Source organism: Dendrobates tinctorius, unplaced genomic scaffold (assembly GCF_039654945.1).
Source record: "Dendrobates tinctorius isolate UK_male_01 unplaced genomic scaffold, ASM3965494v1 ptg000216l, whole genome shotgun sequence".
Lineage (NCBI taxonomy): Eukaryota > Metazoa > Chordata > Amphibia > Anura > Dendrobatidae > Dendrobates > Dendrobates tinctorius.
This window is the reverse complement of record NW_027361883.1, coordinates 3692552-3711972: the sequence shown is the minus strand read 5'-3', so window position 1 is coordinate 3711972 and position 19421 is coordinate 3692552. Positions and strand designations below refer to the sequence as shown.

The window sequence follows — 19421 nt, the reverse complement described above, 5'->3', positions numbered from 1 at the left end:
GTGATACTGACACTGGGGGTACAGGATAGTGATACTGACACTGGGGGTACAGGATAGTGATACTGACACTGGGGGTACAGGATAATGATACTGACCCTGGGGGTACAGGATAATGATACTGACCCTGGGGGTACAGGATAGTGATACTGACCCTGGGGGTACAGGATAGTGACACTGACACTCGGGGTACAGGATAATGATACTCACACTCGGGGTACAGGATAGTGATACTGACACTGGGGGTACAGGATAATGACCCTGACACTGGGGGTACAGGATAATGACCCTGACACTGGGGGTACAGGATAATGACCCTGACACTGGGGGTACAGGATAATGACCCTGACACTGGGGGTACAGGATAATGACCCTGACACTGGGGGTACAGGATAGTGACACTGACACTCGGGGTACAGGATAATGACACTGACACTCGGGGTACAGGATAATGACACTGACACTCGGGGTACAGGATAGTGACACTGACACTCGGGGTACAGGATAGTGACACTGACACTCGGGGTACAGGATAAAGACACTGACACTGGGGGTACTGGATAATGACACTGACACTCGGGGTACAGGATAATGACCCTGACACTCGGGGTACAGGATAATGACCCTGACACTGGGGGTACAGGATAATGACACTGACCCTGGGGGTACAGGATAGTGACACTGACACTCGGGGTATAGGATAATGACACTGACACTCGGGGTACAGGATAGTGACACTGACACTCGGGGTACAGGATAATGACACTGACACTGGGGGTACAGGATAATGATGCTGACACTCGGGGTACAGGATAATGATACTGACACTCGGGGAACAGGATAATGACACTGACACTCGGGGTACAGGATAATGACACTGACACTGGGGGTACAGGATAATGATGCTGACACTTGGGGTACAGGATAATGATGCTGACACTTGGGGTACAGGATAATGATACTGACACTGGGGGTACAGGATAGTGACACTGACACTCGGGGTACAGGATAATGATACTGACACTCGGGGTACAGGATAGTGATACTGACACTGGGGGTACAGGATAATGACCCTGACACTGGGGGTACAGGATAATGACCCTGACACTGGGGGTACAGGATAATGACCCTGACACTGGGGGTACAGGATAATGACCCTGACACTGGGGGTACAGGATAGTGATAGTGACACTGGGGGTACAGGATAGTGACACTGACACTCGGGGTACAGGATAATGACACTGACACTCGGGGTACAGGATAGTGACACTGACACTCGCGGTACAGGATAGTGACACTGACACTGGGGGTACAGGATAATGACACTGACACTGGGGGTACAGGATAATGACCCTGACACTCGGGGTACAGGATAATGATCCTGACACTGGGGGTACAGGATAATGACACTGACCCTGGGGGTACAGGATAGTGATAGTGACACTGACACTCGGGGTACAGGATAATGACACTGACACTCGGGGTACAGGATAGTGACACTGACACTCGGGGTACAGGTTAGTGACACTGACACTCGGGGTACAGGATAATGACACTGACACTGGGGGTACAGGATAATGATACTGACACTGGGGGTACAGGATAGTGATACTGACCCTGGGGGTACAGGATAGTGATACTGACACTCGGGGTACAGGATAGTGACATTGACACTGGGGGTATAGGATAGTGACACTGACACTGGGGGTATAGGATAGTGACACTGACACTGGGGGTACAGGATAGTGACACTGACACTGGGGGTACAGGATAGTGACACTCGGGGTACAGGATAGTGATACTGACACTGGGGGTACAGGATAGTGATACTGACCCTGGGGGTACAGGATAGTGACACTGACACTCGGGGTACAGGATAGTGATACTGACACTGGGGGTACAGGATAATGACCCTGACACTGGGGGTACAGGATAATGACCCTGACACTGGGGGTACAGGATAATGACCCTGACACTGGGGGTACAGGATAATGACCCTGACACTGGGGGTACAGGATAATGACCCTGACACTGGGGGTACAGGATAATGACCCTGACACTCGGGGAACAGGATAATGACACTGACACTCGGGGTACAGGATAATGACACTGACACTGGGGGTACAGGATAATGATGCTGACACTTGGGGTACAGGATAATGATGCTGACACTTGGGGTACAGGATAATGATACTGACACTGGGGGTACAGGATAGTGACACTGACACTCGGGGTACAGGATAATGATACTGACACTCGGGGTACAGGATAGTGATACTGACACTGGGGGTACAGGATAATGACCCTGACACTGGGGGTACAGGATAATGACCCTGACACTGGGGGTACAGGATAATGACCCTGACACTGGGGGTACAGGATAATGACCCTGACACTGGGGGTACAGGATAGTGATAGTGACACTGGGGGTACAGGATAATGACACTGACACTCGGGGTACAGGATAATGACACTGACACTCGGGGTACAGGATAGTGACACTGACACTCGCGGTACAGGATAGTGACACTGACACTGGGGGTACAGGATAATGACACTGACACTGGGGGTACAGGATAATGACCCTGACACTCGGGGTACAGGATAATGATCCTGACACTGGGGGTACAGGATAATGACACTGACCCTGGGGGTACAGGATAGTGATAGTGACACTGACACTCGGGGTACAGGATAATGACACTGACACTCGGGGTACAGGATAGTGACACTGACACTCGGGGTACAGGTTAGTGACACTGACACTCGGGGTACAGGATAATGACACTGACACTGGGGGTACAGGATAATGATACTGACACTGGGGGTACAGGATAGTGATACTGACCCTGGGGGTACAGGATAGTGATACTGACACTCGGGGTACAGGATAGTGACATTGACACTGGGGGTATAGGATAGTGACACTGACACTGGGGGTATAGGATAGTGACACTGACACTGGGGGTACAGGATAGTGACACTGACACTGGGGGTACAGGATAGTGACACTCGGGGTACAGGATAGTGATACTGACACTGGGGGTACAGGATAGTGATACTGACCCTGGGGGTACAGGATAGTGACACTGACACTCGGGGTACAGGATAATGATACTGACACTCGGGGTACAGGATAGTGATACTGACACTGGGGGTACAGGATAATGACCCTGACACTGGGGGTACAGGATAATGACCCTGACACTGGGGGTACAGGATAATGACCCTGACACTGGGGGTACAGGATAATGACCCTGACACTGGGGGTACAGGATAATGACCCTGACACTGGGGGTACAGGATAATGACCCTGACACTCGGGGTACAGGATAATGACACTGACACTCTGGGTACAGGATAGTGACACTGACACTCGGGGTACAGGATAGTGACACTGACACTCGGGGTACAGGATAGTGACACTGACACTCGGGGTACAGGATAATGACACTGCACTGACACTCGGGGTACAGGATAGTGACACTGACACTCGGGGTACAGGATAGTGACACTGACACTCGGGGTACAGGATAGTGACACTGACACTCGGGGTACAGGATAGTGACACTGACACTCGGGGTACAGGATAATGACACTGACACTGGGGGTACTGGATAATGACACTGACACTTGGGGTACAGGATAATGACACTGACACTGGGGGTACAGGATTATGACCCTGACACTGGGGGTACAGGATAATGACACTGACCCTGGGGGTACAGGATAGTGATAGTGACACTGACACTCGGGGTACAGGATAATGACACTGACACTCGGGGTACAGGATAGTGACACTGACACTCGGGGTACAGGATAGTGACACTGACACTCGGGGTACAGGATAATGACACTGACACTGGGGGTACAGGATAATGACCCTGACACTGGGGGTACAGGATAATGACCCTGACACTCGGGGTACAGGATAATGACACTGACACTCGGGGTACAGGATAGTGATAGTGACACTGACACTCGGGGTACAGGATAGTGACACTGACACTCGGGGTACAGGATAATGACACTGACACTGGGGGTACAGGATAATGACACTGCCACTGGGGGTGCAGGATAGTGACACTTGGGGTACAGGATGACACTGACACTGGGGGTACAGGATAATGACACTTGGGGTACAGGATAGTGATACTGACACTGGGGGTACAGGATAATGACACTGACACTGGGGGTACAGGATAATGACACTGACACTTGGGGTACAGGATAATGACACTGACACTGGGGGTACAGGATAATGACACTGACACTGGGGGTACAGGATAATGACACTGACACTGGGGGTACAGGATAGTGATACTGACACTGGGGGTACAGGATAATGACACTGGGGGTACAGGATAGTGACACTGACACTGGGGGTACAGGATAATGACACACTGGGGGTACAGGATAATGACACACTGGGGGTACAGGATAATGACACTGACACTGGGGGTACAGGATAATGACACTGACACTGGGGGTACAGGATAGTGGCACTGACACTGGGGGTACAGGATAGTGGCACTGACACTGGGGGTACAGGATAATGACACTGACACTGGGGGTACAGGATAATGACACTGACACTGGGGGTACAGGATAGTGACGCTGACACTGGGGGTACAGGATAATGACACTGCCACTGGGGGTGCAGGATAGTGACACTGGGGGTACAGGATAATGACACTGACACTTGGGGTACAGGATAATAACACTGACACTGGGGGTACAGGATAGTGATACTGACACTGGGGGTACAGGATAATGACACTGACACTTGGGGTACAGGATAATGATACTTGGGGTACAGGATAGTGATACTGACACTGGGGGTACAGGATAATGACACTGCCACTGGGGGTACAGGATAATAACACTGACACTGGGGGTACAGGATAGTGATACTGACACTGGGGGTACAGGATAATGACACTTGGGGTACAGGATAGTGATACTGACACTGGGGGTACAGGATAATGACACTTGGGGTACAGGATAGTGATACTGACACTGGGGGTACAGGATAATGACACTTGGGGTACAGGATAGTGATACTGACACTGGGGGTACAGGATAATGACACTTGGGGTACAGGATAGTGATACTGACACTGGGGGTACAGGATAATGACACTGACACTGGGGGTACAGGATAATGACACTGACACTGGGGGTACAGGATAGTGATACTGACACTGGGGGTACAGGATAATGACACTGACACTGGGGGTACAGGATAATGACACTGACACTTGGGGTACAGGATAATGACACTTGGGTTACAGGATAGTGATACTGACACTGGGGGTACAGGATAATGACACTTGGGGTACAGGATAGTGATACTGACACTGGGGGTACAGGATAATGACACTGACACTGGGGGTACAGGATAATGACACTGACACTGGGGGTACAGGATAGTGATACTGACACTGGGGGTACAGGATAATGACACTGACACTCGGGGTACAGGATAATGACACTGACACTGGGGGTACAGGATAGTGACACTGACACTGGGGGTACAGGATAATGACACTGACACTGGGGGTACAGGATAATGACACTGACACTGGGGGTACAGGATAATGACACTGACACTGGGGGTACAGGATAATGACACTGACACTGGGGGTACAGGATAGTGACACTGACACTGGGGGTACAGGATAGTGACACTGACACTGGGGGTACAGGATAGTGACACTGACACTGGGGGTACAGGATAGTGACACTGACACTGGGGGTACAGGATAATTACCCTGACACTGGGGGTACAGGATAGTGACGCTGACACTGGGGGTACAGGATAATGATGGTGACACTCGGGGTACAGGATAGTGACTCTGAAACTTTGGGGGTATAATGTTCCCGATATTATAGGGGAGCATATTTTGGGCCGTCCTTTCTTCCAGTACTGTTTTGTTACTATATAATACATTACTACATCTCGTTTTTGATGTTTCCACAAATGTCATTTTGGTCTGTGGTCTCTTTGATTCTAGTTGATGACAGTTTGGGATTCCTTCCCACCTTCGGACCTTGTTACGTAAACCTTTATGGAAGTCCGAGAGAGTTTACAGGATTCCCGGATCCCTATGAAGAGCTCAATATGGGGAAGGTAAGACGCCATTCCCACCACTATAGGAAGTATAATAGTCATTTTTTTGGCTAAAGTTTGAGGTTGACGCTGCTGGGAAACTTCTTTCCTGAAGTTCTTGGCCGTCTTGGATCATCCACAACTTTTCTCACTTTTCAGTTCTCTCTATAAAGTCTTTCACCATGTGTCCCATACATTGACCGTTCTCTTTTGTCTGGTAGGGGGAAGGAGTCGCCTACCGAGGACGTGTCCTGCTGGAGCTGGAGACCAAACTGGTGGAACACACCGAACAGAAGGTGGAGGACATCTCCTCCGATGACATCTTACGCGTTGAGGTAACAACAGCTTGTCTTGGATTAAATTACTTCCGTAAAGCAGGAGGCACATCTGTTAATTCCTCCATTCCCCTAAATGATTTCTTACCCTTTACCTGGGAATGATTTGTGGACTGGAACGTTCACTCTTAATCAGGAAGACGTAAATTACCGTAATTGAGCTACGGATGTTTTTTCGTCTTCTCCAAAGTTGGAATTCCACCTGGAAAGGAGCAATTATGTTCTGATTGTTTGTACAAGTCAAATCTACAGTTGGGGGGGAAGTTTGATGGACTATGTGATGGATCCGGGAGGGGCTACGACCGGTGGAACTTTATTACGTAAAACCTTGGAGTTAAAAAAGTGATAAAAAAAGAAATATAAATGTGAATGTAAAGAAAGTAACTGAGCTCCACGCTAGTAATAACGTTACATTATCCTAAAGGTCCAACATTTTTATCTTTGTCTTTTGATATCCAAGTGTATGTTCTTCTTATATTGTGGTCTTCACTATATCACATCCCAAAAACTTTTTTTTTTCCCTAAAACTTCCCTAGAAATTAACATGACAATATTTACAAAATTGTTTCTAATTGTGATGGTCAGTAAGATATAGGGTGGCCGTAGACCTTGGACAGTTTCTTAGCCAACAGCTCTGTCTCCTGACTTCCCCATACTCATGCATGTTCGGCCGTGTGCTCTCATTGGGAAAAGGGAATAAGTTGCTGCCTAATGTTTCTTTCAATGGCTCAGGAATTTACAGGATTGGTCATGTTGAAATCCGACATGCTTGACCCTTGTTTCTCTCCTAAGATCTGCCACCAATGATTGATGGTTTGGTCATGGGCATGAAGAATTTAATGCTGGATATTAGGCTGTAACTATCTTTTTGGTCTTCCTGATACACTGTTGTGTCCTCGGAGGTGGCACAGAGTGGTGGACCCCAGTGGGCACCCTGATGGTCTTCATCGTTTAGATGAAAATATGACCAATTTGAAGAAGAGTTTTGCTATTTGACAGTTTTCATAAGTTTGTACTTGGACTGGAATTAAAAAAACAAACAAAAACAAACAATTATTTTTTCACTCTCCCCGTGTCCAGCATTGAATACAGCTCTGGCAAAAATGAAGAGCCCACTGCACAGTTTTATAAAAATCCGCTCCTCTCCATGTCTGACGGCCGTTCCATTCCAGTGTCAGTTGAATTCCAACCAGAGTCCACCTCATTCTACTTAATGTGCTTCTGATTAGGTGATCACCTGAACCAAATCTTATTTAACGAAGGAAAGTATAAAAAACCCTGCTGTGGTGTACACAATCCTCCTGCAATAGGACAAGTGGATTACAAAACAAGTGCTAGTAATATCCCACAAGTAATAGGAAAGAAAAAATAACTTTTAACCATGAAAAGGAGTTGAAAAGAAAAGTCTTGAGTGAGGAAAAGAAGGGCTCAATTCTGGCTTTACTAGCAGAGGGATACAGAGAACGTCATGTTACCTCCATCCTTAAAATTTCTAAGACGGCAGTCCATTACAACAAGGTCAAGCAGCAGACATTGGGGACAACAAAGCTACAGACCGGCAGAGGGCGATGATGACTCCACTGACCTTAATGACTGTCATCTTATTCGAATGTCACTCAACAACCGCAGGATGACATCAAGTGATCTACAAAAGGCAAATGGCAGCTGGGGTGAAGCGCACGGCAAGAACAGTTCGTATCAGGCTCCTAGAGGCAGGGCTCAAGTCATGTAAAGCTAGAAAAAAGCCTTTCATCAATGAGAAGCAAAGGAGAACCAGGCTGAAGTTTGCCAAAGACCATAAGGATTGGACCATAGAGGACTGGAGTACGGTAATCTTCCCTGATGAGTCTGATTTTCAGCTTTGCCCAACACCTGGTCGTCTAATGGTTAGACGGAGACCTGGAGACCTGGAGAGGCGTACAAGCCACAGTGTCTTGCACCCAGTGTGAAATTTGGTGGTGGATCGGTGATGATCTGGGGATGCTTCAGCAAGGCTGGAACTGGGCAGGTTAATCTTTGTGAAGGACGTATGAATCAAGCCACATACAAGGTTATCCTGGAAAAACAGTTGATTCCTTCTGCTCAGGCAATGTTCCCCAACTCTGAGAACTGGCTTTTCCAGCAGGACAATGCGCCATGCCACACAGCTAGGTCAATCAATGTGTGGATGAAGGATCACCACATCCAATCCCTGTCATGGCCGCCCAATCTCCAGACCTGAACCCCATTGGAAACCTCTGGAATGTAATCAAGAGGAAGATGGATGGTCACAAGCCGTCAAACAAAGAAGAACTGCTGACATTATTATACCAGGAGTGGGATAAGGTCACCCAAAACCCGTGAGAGAGACTGGTGGAAAGCAGCCAAGACGCAGGAAAGCTGGGATTAACAATCATGGTTATTCCACAGACTATTGATTTCTGAACTGTTCCTGAGGTAAAACATTAGTATTGTTGTTTCTAAACAATTATGAACTTGTTTTCTCAGCATTATGTGAGGTCTGTAAGCACTCCGCATTTTTTTGTTATTTTGACCATTTCTCATTTTCTGAAAATAAATACAAAATTTAGTGTTTGGAAATTCGGAGACCTGTTGTCAGCAGTTTATAGAATAAAAGAGCAATTTACATTTTACTCAAAAATATAAAGTGAAAAATCAGAGAAACGGAACATTGTGCCGCGGTCTCTTCATTTTTCTCAGAGCTGTATTTGTCACTACTCCCAGTGTCTGACATCACGTCCATATGAGCCAATCAGTGAGCTCAGCGGCTTGAAGTCAACGCCGTCAGAGCCGCGGAACTCACCAATTGGCTGCTGATGAGCGGTCAGTGCTACACCATGGGCAGCCTTGGAGACTCCGCACCGGACCTGGGGAGGGTGAGTAGCACTCGGTTATAATTTTTAAAAACAAACTGCAGTCGGGGGATAAAGTTATTCTGAAAAAAACCAAAAACCTCTTATAACAAATTGTCTCCCTTGTCGTAATTTTGTCTATGGTAATGGCTGAAGTTCCTAGTAAGTTGCTCACCCGCCTTTCGGGAAGCTCCTGTTCTGACACCCAGCACTTCCGTCCTCATGGTGTCAACATGATCACCTATGTATAAAAATACCGCAGCTATGTCATTGTGTCATCTAGAAATATCTCCGGAGAAGGAAGTACTGCCTGTTCGCTGCCTTCTACTCGGCCTCCATGCTCCAGGATGTGGATGACGCCATCCAGTTTGAAGTCAGCATTGGGAACTACGGCAATAAGTTTGACACCACCTGCTTACCCCTGGCCTCCACCACGCAGTACAGCAGAGCAGTGTTTGATGGTGAGTGCATGACGTGTCTGTGATACGGCCGGGCTCTGAAAACGAGCTGCGCCCAATCTGCCGGCCGGTAATAAATACACTGATGGCAAACCTGGAGAGTGTATAAGGCACGTTCAGCGAGACGCCGCTTCCTGGACTAATGACTCCATGGCTGTCCCTGTATAATGTGCAGATCTCTCAACAGAAGAAATTACGACATACAATAATATACAGTATATAACTGCAGCCCAAGTCACCCGGCAGAAGACATAGCAGGCAGTATACCGAACGAGTGCCATGTACCTCGTAACACCACAGTCACCTCATCAGCCACACATAGAGGTTATATTCTCATACATTGGGGGCAGTATTATAGCAGTTATATTCTTGTATATAGGGGCAGTATTATAGTAGTTATACTCTTGTACATAGGAGCAGTATTATAGTAGTTATATTCTTGTACATAGGGGCAGTATTATAGTAGTTATATTCTTGTACATAGGGGCAGTATTATAGTAGTTATACTCTTGTACATAGGAGCAGTATTATAGTAGTTATATTCTTATACATAGGGGGCAGTATTATAGTAGTTATATTCTTGTACATAGGGGGCAGTATTATAGTAGTTATATTCTTGTACATAGGAGCAGTATTATAGTAGTTATATTCTTGTACATAGGGGCAGTATTATAGTAGTTATACTCTTGTACATAGGAGCAGTATTATAGTAGTTATATTCTTATACATAGGGGGCAGTATTATAGTAGTTATATTCTTGTACATAGGGGGCAGTATTATAGTAGTTATATTCTTGTACATAGGGGGCAGTATTATAGTAGTTATATTCTTGTACATAGGGGCAGTATTATAGTAGTTATACTCTTGTACATAGGAGCAGTATTATAGTAGTTATATTCTTATACATAGGGGGCAGTATTATAGTAGTTATATTCTTGTACATAGGGGGCAGTATTATAGTAGTTATATTCTTGTACATAGGGGCAGTATTATAGTAGTTATATTCCTGTACATAGGAGCAGTAATATAGTAGTTATATTCTTGTACATAGGGGCAGTATTATAGTAGTTATATTCTTGTACATAGGGGCAGTATTATAGTAGTTATATTCTTATACATAGGGGCAGTATTATAGTAGTTATATTCTTGTACATAGGGAGCAGTATTATAGTAGTTATATTCTTGTACATAGGAGCAGTATTATAGTAGTTATATTCTTGTACATAGGGGCAGTACTATAGTAGTTATATTCTTGTACATAGGGGACAGTATTATAGTAATTATTTTCTATTGCCTACGTCTCTTTGTAATTTGTCTACCTTTTTTAATTTCAGGCTGTCAGTATTACTACCTCCCATGGGGCAATATCAAGCCTGTTGTTGTCCTTTCTTCTTATTGGGAAGATATCTGGTACAGGACCGATACACAGAACATTCTCCTTCATGCTGTGGACAGTCTGGTAAGATGTGGATCATTTTGTAAAGGTTTCTGATTTTACTGATGTTTTGTGATACTAATTAAGTAACTGTAAACTCCCTATTCTCCATTCATGACTAATATCTCAGTGTAATGCTTGAATGAACAGTGTCATTAGTGGCGACGATCACTGACACATTTGGTATCGCATATTGTCACTGCGTTGGAACATGTATTCCCTCTTCTCTCCTTCTGTATGTTTCTTGTAGTTTAGGGTATGCCCGTGCTGAGAAGGGCTGTGATTTTTCTGTGATATACTTTCCTTGTGATTATCTCATCCTTTTCTGTTTTCAGGAAGGTAACTTGGAGAAAGTTCACCTTGCAATTAAAGCAAGGTGTTCCCCATACGACCTGGACTCGTTGGTCACCCGTCTCATTGACGACATCATCAGTGACTGCAGGTACATCTGCTTATATTAGTCAGGTTCAAAGGGCAAATGTTTCAAGAATTAAAAGATGTCAGTCAGGTGAGAAATAGGTCTAAGTGACGTTTTAAGGAGGGTTTCTCAACATGTCAACATCATAAATGACTAAAATTGCAAAGTTCTTGTGAAGGAAAGCACATCTCTGTTCAAAAGAAGAACAGAGGGTGTAATGAACCTGCACCTCGCCACCCTGCCTGACATCACTATTACGTCCGAGGGATCATGACACTCTCCTCACTTGCACCAATGTGACGTTCTGCACCCCCTGGGGATGCGTAAGGTCAGCTTAGCACAGTTGTACCCAGACACCCTCTGTTCACACGGGCCCAGGAATGCATTGGGAGTGAGAGAATGTGGCCCACCAAGACTATGAGGTGGCACCACACTCGCTCACAATCTTGATGGGCTGAGGGGCCCCTTTCGCTAGCACCAGTGAAACAGAGCACTGCCAGCCCAGTAGGACTGCTACCAGTTCCTCGTTGGATATAATCCCGGTCAATTACTGGTCATTAAGTTGCCTTTTGCAGGCTAAAGCCCCCGTCCCATATAACGATGTCCCAGCGATCCCACCAATGATCCGACATGGATGGGATTGCTGCGACATCGTTAGGCTGATCGCTGGTGAGCTGTCACATAGACAGCCCCTCCAGCAATCAGGACCAGCGACGATGGTTTCTAATGTAAACGTCGGGTATCCAGGAGCCGCGGCTCCTGGATACCCGACATTTACATTAGAAACCAGCGTCCAGCGTCACTGATCGCTGGTCTCTCGCTGCCACACGCAGTGATGCATGCTGGGCAGCGGGAGACCAGCGATGGAAAAACGGCCCAGGCCGCTCGAGCACGATCAGCGATAACCGGCAGGGGGGGCCGGTTGCTGATCCCTGTCACACACAGCGATCTCGCTGGCGAGATCGCTGATGTGTCACAAAATCAGCGATCTCGCTTAGTGTCCCCCTAAGCAGGTAACTCTGATTACCAGTATGGTGGTGCAACCTAATAGTGGATGTAGGGGAAACTCTGCAGATGGCTGTTAATAACAATAAATCTCTACACATAGACAAACACTGATATTACTGCCATATGGTGCCATGTAGTGTTAGATATCAGTCCTGCACACCATATAAGGGATCACAGCACAGTTATATATAGTGACTTACCGCTGACGTTCTTTCTGGTGGAATCGTTCACTTTTCCCGTCTTTTCCATCTGGCCCAGACCGACATGACGACTCCTCCAGCCAGGACTTGTTTGCAGAGATGATAGCAAAGACACATTTCCTGCACTGCTCCCATCTTAACCCAACCTGCACAAACTCCTCATCCTGCTGATACCCCATCACTGAGTCGCTGCTGCTGTATGTGTCCCTGTTACTGCACCTACTGTGTGAACCAAAAACCGAGTCCCTCTTAGTGCCCCACATAATAATGCCACCACTGTGCCCCCACACATAATAATGCCACCACTGTGCCCCCACACATAATGCCATCACTGTGCCCCCACATAATAATGCCACCACTGTGCCCCTTACATAGTGATAATGCCACCACTGTGCCCCCACACATAATAATGCCATCACTGTGCCCCCCACTTAATAATGCCCCCACTGTGCCCCCCACATAATAATGCCCCCACTGTGCCCCCCACATAATAATGCCCCCACTGTGCCCCCACATAATAATGCCACCACTGTGCCCCTTACATAGTGATAATGCCACATAATAATGCCATCACTGTGCCCCCCACTTAATAATGCCCCCACTGTGCCCCCCACATAATAGTGCCCCCCACATAATAATGCCCCCACTGTGCCCCCCACATAATAATGCCATCACTGTGCCCCTTACATAGTGATAATGCCACCACTGTGCCCCCACATATAATAATGCCACCACTGTGCCCCCACATAATAATGCCCCCACTGTGCCCCCACACATAATAATGCCCCCACTGTGCCCCCACATAATAATTCCCCCACTGTGCCCCCCACATAATAATGCCATCATTGTGCCCCCACATGATAATGCCACCACTGTGCCCCTTACATAGTGATAATGCCACCACTGTGCCCCCACACATAATAATGCCACCACTGTGCCCCCCACATAATAATGCCACCACTGTGCCCCTTACATAGTGATAATGCCACAACTGTGCCCCCACACATAATAATGCCACCACTGTGCCCCCACATAATAATGCCACCACTGTGCCCCTTACATAGTAATAATGCCTCCTTTGTGCCCGTTAGATGGTAAAACACACCTCTTGAGTATATTGATACCCTGTGTAAGTGCCCTAGAACGCAGTGTCAACATTTTGTTCCCTAGGTAATAATGACCTGAGTGCCCCTATTACTATAAGTGTCCACTTAACATTTAGTTATTTCCAGAGTTCCCACTGTACAGCTCCCCTATATAAAATATAGTGGACCCATAGTTCCCCTATACATAGTAGGATGTTCCCACAACTCCCTATGCGCAGTATGATGGGCCCACAGCTCCACTCTACACAGTATGATACTCTATACAGAGTATAATGCCCCCAAAATATATAAGTACAGTAGCCCCACACTATGTACAGGCCCGTCAGTACCCCCCACACTGTATAATGGCCCCTTAGTAGCTCTCACACTGTTTGATTGCCCCAACATCGTATGATGGTCCCATTGTAGCCCCCACACTCGATGAATACCCCCACAGTAGTCCCCACACTACTGTATTCATGAGGTCCCCTTTAGTAGCCGCTACTATTTATACAGGCCCCCTTAATATCTCCCACAATTTATAAATGCTGGTCCCCTTAGTAGCCTCCACTATTAATGCTGGCCCCTTTAGTAGCCACTACTATTTACTGTGGATCCCTAAGTAGCCTCACTATTTATGAAGCCCCCCTAGTAGCCACCAGTATTTGAGGGCCCTCTTAGTAGCCACCACTATTTATGCAGTCCCCTTTAATATTTCCCACTATTTATGCTGGACCCCTTAGTAGCTCCCACTATTTATGAGGGCCACCCTAGTAGCCTTTACTATTTATGATGGACCCCTTAATATCCCCCACTATTTGTGCTATTTATGAACGCTCCCTTAGTATCCCCCACTATTTATGAGGGAACTCTTAGTATCCTCCACCATTTGTGAGAGCCTTTTTAGTAGCCTCCACCACTTGTGAGAGCCCTCTTAGTAGCCTCCACCGTTTGAGGGAACTCTTAGTAGCCTCCACCAGTTATGAGGGAACTCTTAGTAGCCTTCACCATTTATGAGAGCCCTCTTAGTAGCCTTCACCATTTATGAGAGCCCTCTTAGTAGCCTCCACCATTTATGAGGGAACTCTTAGTAGCCTCCACCATTTATGAGAGCCCTCTTACCAGCCTCCACCACTTGTGAGAGCCCTCTTAGTAGTCTCCACCGTTTATGCGGGAACTCTTAGTAGCCTCCACCATTTATGAGGGAACTCTTAGTAGTCTTCACCTTTTATAAGAGCCCTCTTAGTAGCCTCCACCATTTGTGAGAGCACTCTTAGTAGCCTCCACCGTTTATGAGGGAACTCTTAGTAGCCTCCACCAGTTATGAGGGAACTCTTAGTAGCCTTCACCATTTATGAGAACCCTCTTAGTAGCCTCCACCATTTATGAGGGAACTCTTAGTAGCCTCCACCATTTATGAGAGCCCTCTTACCAGCCTCCACCACTTGTGAGAGCCCTCTTAGCCTCCACCGTTTATGCGGGAACTCTAAGTAGCCTTCACCATTTATGAGAGCCCTCTTAGTAGCCTCCACCATTTGTGAGAGCCCTGTTAGTAGTCTCCATTTATGAGGGAACTCTTAGTAGCCTCCACCATTTATGAGAGCCCTCTTAGTAGCCTCCACCATTTGTGAGAGCCGTGTTAGTAGTCTCCATTTATGAGGGAACTCTTAGTAGCCTCCACCATTTATGAGAGCCCTCTTAGTAGCCTCCACCATTTGTGAGAGCCGTGTTAGTAGTCTCCATTTATGAGGGAACTCTTAGTAGCCTCCACCATTTATGAGGGAACTCTTAGTAGTCTTCACCTTTTATAAGAGCCCTCTTAGTAGCCTCCACCATTTGTGAGAGCCCTCTTAGTAGCTTCCACCAATTATGAGAGCCCTCTTACCAGCCTCCACTGTTTATGCGGGAACTCTTAGTAGCCTCCACCATTTGTGAGAGCCCTCTTAGTAGCCTCCACCATTTGTGAGAGCCGTGTTAGTAGTCTCCATTTATGAGGGAACTCTTAGTAGTCTTCACCATTTATGAGAGCCCTCTTAGTAGCCTCCACCATTTGTGAGAGCCGTGTTAGTAGTCTCCATTTATGAGGGAACTCTTAGTAGCCTCCACCATTTATGAGGGAACTCTTAGTAGTCTTCACCTTTTATAAGAGCCCTCTTAGTAGCCTCCACCATTTGTGAGAGCCCTCTTAGTAGCTTCCACCAATTATGAGAGCCCTCTTACCAGCCTCCACTGTTTATGCGGGAACTCTTAGTAGCCTCCACCATTTATGAGAGCCCTCTTAGTAGCCTCCACCATTTGTGAGAGCCGTGTTAGTAGTCTCCATTTATGAGGGAACTCTTAGTAGTCTTCACCATTTATGAGAGCCCTCTTAGTAGCCTCCACCATTTGCGAGAGCCGTGTTAGTAGTCTCCATTTATGAGGGAACTCTTAGTAGCCTCCACCATTTATGAGGGAACTCTTAGTAGTCTTCACCTTTTATAAGAGCCCTCTTAGTAGCCTCCACCATTTGTGAGAGCCCTCTTAGTAGCTTCCACCAATTATGAGAGCCCTCTTACCAGCCTCCACTGTTTATGCGGGAACTCTTAGTAGCCTCCACCATTTGTGAGAGCCCTCTTACCAGCCTCCACCATTTGTGAGAGCCCTGTTAGTAGCCTCGACCATTTGTGAGAGCCCTCTTAGTAGCTTCCACTATTTATGCTGGCCCTCTTAGGGTGCCCTCATATACATTATAGCTATCACTTAAAATCGACATGTCATGTATGTCTTTTTGGCTACTTAATAAAAGTTTATATTTTTATTAATTCTATGGGTTCTTTTGTGTTCTTTTCGGATCAAATTATAGCCATCATGCAATATTAAAATAAAAAAATTAGCATCAAGGCAGCCAGGGCAGAGCTGGATGGTAGAGCTGCCTGATGAAGGGTACTGCACTCTTGGCGGCCCAGCCCATGGTGCTCGGAGCATTTCTTGTGCGTTTAGTTTAACCAAAACTATCCCAAAACTGAATATGTGGCTCATCATAGTGTGGTGGGGCACAGAAGTGAAGAGGACCAGTATTCCCTTCTAGGTAGAATGCCTAGCATCCAGAATACTCCAGCCTTTTATTAGATTTTTGTGTCTCCTTTTTTATCCTACTTTGATTTGAGACATAAAGCTATAACCCTGTGTTCAAAGAACAGACTGTAACCAGTTCTGGCGGAATTATATTTTGATCCTTGCATCTGAGCCACTTCGAACACCTGAAGAATATTACTGGCTTTTGCAGCAGCTGCTTGACTCTAATTGCTGCCATTTCGCTTTCTTCTAGTAAATCTACAGTATGTTCAGCATGACAGCTCTCTAATGTTACCCAATGTAATGAGTACAGAGTACAGAGTGCCCCTATTTTGTAGCCCACAATCTTTTGGAAGGTGCTGATTATTGTGTAGACATTAGATTATCATTAGATTAAGTCAGAATGCAAGTTTATTTACAGGGGTATAATTTTTACTTAAATTGACGGTACTTTTGATTAAATAAAATGCATGTTTTGCCATGGGATTTTATTACAAATTTTGCACGTTTTGCCTTCTATAGCCTCTTTGTAGCACTGAATATTGCCTGCTGCAGGATGGGTTAACTAGGAATCAGTCAGTGAGCTCAGTCTGGCAACAATGGCATTGATAAGCCCTCCAATGTATCTTCCAGGAAGGCAGATTACAAGTTCATCAGCAAAATCAGTTCATAGGATTGCAGCCTTTGCATTTTCTGCTTCTCTTTACTGCCAGCTGTCCATTACCAGATGTCCCATCACTACCTGGAACCACTCACCTGGACCTTTATATATACCGGCTACGGCGATCCAACCTGATCCAGATTGTCCAGGCGGCGCTGAAGATCAAGCACGAGGATTGTGAGCTGATGGATGTGCTCGAGCAGGCAGAAGACTGGTTACTGAGACTGAAGTCTCTCTCTGAGGAGGTAACGGCTCATGTCGTAGAGAATGGTTTATTTAATAATGACGTTCAATAGGCCACCTTAAAGGGATATTCTAGTCCATTAGATACAAAATACCCAGAAAAACACCACTCAAAAGAGTATAAAATGTAAATGCTTTTTATTAAGGATTAATTGTAAAAAAGACATGAAGCAGAGAGTAAATGAGAGACTAGTGCTCCGACGCGCGTTTCACTGTTACTCTTTCTCAAGGGGAGTGTGAGAAAGCTTAACATTGAAATGCGTGTCGGGGTACTGGTGGCTTTATGTGAGGTCCCTTCACCTCAATGTAGGTAAGCTCTATACCACCTTTATATTAGACTAGCTGAAGAGCCCGGCGTTGCCCGGGCATAGTAACTAACTGTGGATAGTTATAACAAATTATAATGATTATCCTCCATCCCATAGTCCCGTGCCCATATACCTATCATGCATATCCTCCATCCCCATCTCTCTCTCTAGAGTAAGTGGGAGTGGGTCTATGTTTCTCTGGGTCTATGTGTCTCCAAAGGAAGTAGGGGTGGGTCTCTCTCTAGAGGAAGTGGGCGTGGGTCTATGTCTCTCTACAGTAATTGGCAGAGGGTCACTGTCTTTTTACAGTAAGTGGGTAGGTCTTTGTCTCTCTACAAGAAGTTAGAGTGGGTCTGTGTCACTCATAGGAAGTGGGGAGGGTCTTTATCTCTGTACAAGAAGTGGACAATTCTGTCTCCACGGGAAGTGGGGAGGGTCTATGTCTCTATATAAGAAATATGGGTGGGTCTTTGTCTCTACAGGAAATGGGAGTGTTTTTGTTTCTCTACAGGAAGTGTGGGTGTGTCTTTGGCTCTTTTAGGACGTAGAGGTGGCTCTTTAACTCTCTAAAAAGTGTAGGGAGTGGATACAGGTCTTGGGTCTTTGTCTCGCTATGTGATATGGGAGTAGGTCTTTGCCTTTCTGTAGGATGTGAGGATGGGTCTTCAACTCTCTACTTGAAGTTTGGGTGTTTTTTTGTCTCTTGATGGTAAATGGGGGCTGGTCTTGTATAGGACGTGAGGAGCAGTGCTCTGTCTCTGTACAGGAAGAGGTGGTGTGGCTTTGTCTCCTCTCTCTGACGGCATACAGGCATAATAGAGATACATGTTTTTAGTTCAGGTAGGAAAATTATTGGGTTATGGCAAGTGCAATGGGGTCACTTCTCCAAGTTGCTTTCGGTAGGTTGCTGGACTCCAGGGTCCCACATCTGCATTGGCAAAACCTTAGAAAATAAAGCTTTTTTGATTCAGTATGTTTTTGGCAAATCCATAACTCAAGTCAGTAGCTTCACCATTACCAATCCTACTAGGGGTGTGGAGAGCTGTATTTTTGTATAATCCTGGGGCAAAGTCACATTTAATAATCTGTAAAAAAAAAAAAAAATGGTCAAAATAAAGAAAATACATTAATGTCATCTTCTGATGAGAAGCGCAATTAAAAGAATATTTCACTGCAAGTCGAGAGATGGAATTTTTGGTGATTAAGTCATGGCAGAAAGCTAAGGTTGAGATGAAGCCAGGTTCCTGCCATCTTCT

The 19421-nt window shown here is 46.1% G+C and overlaps 1 protein-coding gene across 1 annotated transcript in view; it reads left to right on the top strand.

Annotated features, from left to right (window-relative positions):
• DYSF (dysferlin) overlaps positions 1-19421 on the top strand; it is a 320393-nt gene that overhangs the window by 86190 nt on the left and 214782 nt on the right. Inside the window, exons 18-23 of the mRNA XM_073555076.1 lie at positions 6014-6129; positions 6330-6443; positions 9579-9756; positions 11088-11212; positions 11524-11630; positions 17667-17859. Of these exons, the coding sequence (XP_073411177.1) occupies positions 6014-6129; positions 6330-6443; positions 9579-9756; positions 11088-11212; positions 11524-11630; positions 17667-17859 (833 nt within the window). The remainder of the gene's footprint in view (positions 1-6013; positions 6130-6329; positions 6444-9578; positions 9757-11087; positions 11213-11523; positions 11631-17666; positions 17860-19421) is intronic.